The sequence below is a fragment of the Aegilops tauschii genome, chromosome 5, assembly GCF_002575655.3.
Source record: "Aegilops tauschii subsp. strangulata cultivar AL8/78 chromosome 5, Aet v6.0, whole genome shotgun sequence".
In the NCBI taxonomy this organism is placed as follows: Eukaryota; Viridiplantae; Streptophyta; class Magnoliopsida; order Poales; family Poaceae; genus Aegilops; species Aegilops tauschii.
This window is the reverse complement of record NC_053039.3, coordinates 360,317,338-360,321,582: the sequence shown is the minus strand read 5'-3', so window position 1 is coordinate 360,321,582 and position 4,245 is coordinate 360,317,338. Positions and strand designations below refer to the sequence as shown.

The 4,245-nt window shown below is 50.4% G+C and overlaps 1 protein-coding gene across 1 annotated transcript; it reads right to left on the bottom strand.

Moving 5' to 3' along the window:
• Positions 1–622: 622 nt before the first annotated feature.
• Positions 623–2,691, bottom strand: LOC109773848 (vacuolar-processing enzyme). Its single transcript, XM_020332573.3, has 3 exons — positions 2,245–2,691; positions 1,819–2,143; positions 623–1,720 (listed from the first exon to the last, which is right to left on the bottom strand). Exons 1-3 carry the CDS (start codon positions 2,413–2,415, stop codon positions 792–794), a joined length of 1,425 nt encoding a protein of 474 aa, XP_020188162.1. The 5' UTR covers positions 2,416–2,691; the 3' UTR covers positions 623–791.
• Between the last annotated feature and the right edge of the window lie 1,554 nt (positions 2,692–4,245).

The following is a 4,245-nucleotide window of genomic DNA, read 5'->3' as shown; positions in this document are numbered from 1 at the left end:
GGGTGCTTTGTAAAATTCTATTCTCCTCTTATTTAATCGATCACGCAAATCTTACGCCTCTATTTCAAAAAAAAGAAAATCATATAGAAGAGAGTAGTTCTCCTCTGCTAGTGTGATCAATCTTTTTTTTCTTAAGCTCCGGCAAAAGCTTTGCCACGTCTTCATTAATTAAGGAGTAAAAGTTATGTGCAAACCCGCCCATCGATCCATATTCCTATTGTAATTTGGTATATGTTTACTGTAACCGTGTCAGTCGATTTTGTATAAATACTAATCATGAGTTGTATAATGAAACATTGGTTTTGCTAAATATTTGCCTGAAACTCTAAATCGCCTTGCCATGGACGAGCGCGAGCGGCACAAAACCGTCACAAACTGCCCGAGCGGCGCACACACATGATATCTGACACATGTCTCAACAAAGAGGCCTCGTTAAGGTACACTCTTGCATCATCGTCAACCATTTCTCTCCTGGAGGCGTCATCATCCTCCCTAAACTCCGAGCAAACGACTCCGACTTCATCAAAGGCAAACATTGATCCAACCCTCACGATAGAGGCCGTGCGAAAACACAAGAAGACACATGTGAGCCACCCGCACCGAGAGCAGCGCACCTCCGATCTGAGAGAGCTATTTTCTTTGTATAGCAAATAATAGCACATATATTTACAGCAATCACGTACTTGCTGTGCAGCATGTATTAGTATTTACAGCAATCACGACCGTATATATCGATCCATCACACCATATTTTGGGTGACTGATGCGACATGGATCGATCACACAGTTTGATCAGAATAAGGAGGAAGGATTAGCAGCGCACGCCTGAGCCGCAGCCTTGTCCATGGCCTCCTCCCGGACGCCGGCGTTGCAGAGGTTGGCGAGCGACCGCATGTGCTTCATCCCGTACTGCGTCAGCGGCCCGCACCGCTCCTGGAACCTCCGCACCACGGACTTGAGGCAGTCCCAGTCATCCACCACAGGCTGCCCCGCCGGCCGGACGGCGCCGAGGACCTTGGCACCTTGCTCAGAGCCGAAGAGGAGGCCGCCGATGAGCTCCACGCTGCTGTCCACGCGAGACCGCCGCGCCATCGTCTCCACCAGCCGCCTCCGCGCCTCGCCTTTCTTGGCCGACCCCTCCGCCGACCTCCGGTACTTGTGCCAGAAGTGGACGAGGTCGGCGTCCCGCTGGTTCACTCGGCCGCCCGGCAGCTGCCTGGAGGTCGAGGAGGAGCCCTGGACGAAGGAGGCGTTGTCGTTGGCAGGATTGGTGCCGATGTAGAGGAAGAGGCTCTGGTCGTTGAGGTCCAGGTCGCCGTACTGCATGACGTGGGAGCCGAGGCTGTACGTGCCGGCCGCCGACGTCCGGTCCCTGACCCGCTCGTACTGCTGCTTGAGGGACTCGGCGTTGAGGTTGTGCGCGTCGCTGTCCTCCATCCAGGCGACGCTGTAGAGGTCGCCGAGGCAGGTGTCGTACTCCGGCGGCGGGGCGCCCTCGTCGTCGCCGGGGCAGTAGGTGCCCCAGCTGCTCTCCTCCGCGTTGGCCGCCGTGGTGGCGTACACGCCGATGTTGCCCGGGAGGAGGCCCTCGAAGATGCTCCCGGACTCGCAGGCCTCCAGGTAGAAGACCAGGCTCTTGTACCCGGCCCCGCCCGCGTGCTTCTTCTCCAGCGTCCGCACCAGGTCGTTCGCGTACAGGTACTCCTCGTCGCCCGGCATCCCTGGTCGATCCACCCACGTCACGCCATGTCACGCCCCACGATGCAAGAAAAGAATACACACTCGAGTAAAGATTGATGGAGATGGGATGATATTTTACCGAGGATCCCTGGGCCGCCATGATCGGCGTAGTAGACGAAGATGTGGTCGTCGGAGCCGCTGCTGACGACCTTGCCGCTGCCGCTGCCGGTGAGCTTGGACTTGTCGCCGAGCAGCGCGGCGAGGAAGTTGTTGGCGTTCACGTCCGCCCCCGTGTAGTCCTTGGGGACTCCGGCGTAGACGTCGCCGCCTTTGGGGTGGTTGATGATGACCCCGGGCCTGGGGTTGTCGCGGTTGCCGGCGATGTCGTCGTACATGAAGACGATGATGTTCTCGTCCTTGAGCCCGCCCTTCTTCATGATCTGGTACGCGTGGCACACGTCCGCCTGCACTTACGCGGATTCATTGATTAACTAAGCAATATGATCAGAACATTCTCCATGAGAGTAATTAAGGAGGAGTATTTAATAGGGAACTTGGTGCCTGCCTGGTGGCGGTAGTTGTAGTAGCCGTTGGAGCCGGCGATGAGGACGGCCCATCTCGTCCCGACGACGTCCTTCTCGGACGGCAGGCGGAGGAACTCGCCGGCGACGAGCAGGGCGAGCTGCGACGACAAGAAGAGGAGGAGGAGGAGGGGTGAGCAGGAAAGGCGAGCCATGGTGAACTGCTGCTCTCTGCTTCAGTCAGCTGGCTCTGCCGCCAAAAGTCAGGCCGGATCGAGATGCAGAAGACGATCCTTCCTGTCCCTCTTTATATGAGTACGACGACTGTAACTCGCTTACATACGTTGAGTAAAAAAAAACTTGAAATATACTTTAAGTAAATGATTATTATAATATCACTGATGTTCCGGCCGGCCTGTGTTGGGTGGAGGTCGATTCGATTGGATGCACAGCGGCAGTGGAAGAGGAATCTGCCCGATCGGCGAAATGATGGACGTACCATCAACTACTGTGCATCGTTTTGTTTGTTTTTGTTTTACGTGGCGTACCAGCGTACGTACAGACATTATTATTGTTGCCTGGCGTGTAATCTATCTTCAGTCATTAACAGTGCCGTAACCGCCCCCGAATGAAAACAACATTTGCGCATGCTTAGACGCAACAAACAGCCACACTTAATTGGTCACTTGATTGATGGTAACTACTACAGCTACGAAATATGGTTACTGCAAGTACTGTAACCCGCTCATCGCAGGCTTTCGTATGGTTTGCACGTAGATTTGTGTGTGTGTGTGTGTGTGTGTGTGTGTGTGTGTGTGTGTGTGTGTGTGTGTGTGTGTGTGTGTAGTACTCATCGTTCAAACAGCAAACAACAACATTGAAGATTAATTGTCTCTCGACACATCAAAAACAAACAGTAGAATACTAGCATCTCACTCACACATACAACCACACATGCACACACGAAGAGAAAAACCGTCGCATAGAAGAAAAACACTCAACAGAAGGACAAAAGGTGATTTAAAAAAAATATGACACTTCTTTTTTTTGGAATAGAGGGAGTAGTAAATTCAAAAAGTTCCCCTTTGATATACACTAAGCTTGACTGTTGCCTACAGTTCCAAACAAAAATCAAAATTCAAGGTATCTCTTCTTTTCTCGATCGATTAGAAGAAAGCCTTGCCTCTTGTTAGATGGTCTTTGTCGGAAATGCAATTCAGCTCCCGGGAGCACGTGCTCCTGCCTGTGAAAAATGAATTTTGAAATGTCAAAAAAATCCCAACAAAATTTATGTGATCTTTGTCACATAAAAATGCTACCTGAAATTTTCTAGACAAAAAGGTAACATCAATTGTTACCCTAAAATGTCACACCCAAATTTGTATTTTTCACCGTCGAAACAACGCTGCTCCGTTTTGCATGAAAATATTCAAGCCTGCTTGCGACACTAACACGAACATATACAAAAAATTTCAAATTTTTTTAAATTGCTTTACTATTTTATTTATTTATTTTACTGTTCATCCGGGTGCAAATACACCCGGGAGACAAAACGCCTCCCCCGGTCTTTGTTCTCTATGTTTCATTGCTGCTTTTCTGCCATTTCCTCCATGTTTCAAGTAGCCTTTCCGGTTCTAGGGAGCGAGACAATAGATCAACTTATGTGTTGCATACTTGCATTTTGAGTTTTTTCTATGTTAGTTTGTACCATATGTTATTTTATGGTAACATAGAGAACGCATCGTTTGGAAGCACATGGAGAACGGTCATAACAGCCACCACGTCCTTGCCAGAATTCATGGGCACTACCTTCTCTTGGGTGCCGCATGTGGTGTGGAAGGCTTGGGTTTCGCCTAAGGTCAAGTTTTTCGCGTGGTTGGCGATTCAAGAAAGGATTTGGACCACCGATAGATTGGCTAAGCGGGGTTGACCAAATTGCGATTTTTGGCCCCTTTGCAAGAGAGCAAGAACCCGGTGCTCAGCTCTTCTACAACTGTAGATTCACCCTTCGTCTTATTCTTTCAATGAGTGGCTTCACCTTGAGC

Bases quoted from the DNA above. Each gene is read 5' to 3' on its own strand.
- LOC109773848 (XM_020332573.3), bottom strand. From the start codon at position 2,415: ATGGCTCGCCTTTCCTGCTCACCCCTCCTCCTCCTCCTCTTCTTGTCG. The intron at 2,144-2,244 runs GCAGGCACCAAG...GCGTAAGTGCAG, and splicing joins ACTACAACTACCGCCACCAG to GCGGACGTGTGCCACGCGTA. The intron at 1,721-1,818 runs GTAAAATATCAT...TGGATCGACCAG, and splicing joins TGGCGGCCCAGGGATCCTCG to GGATGCCGGGCGACGAGGAG.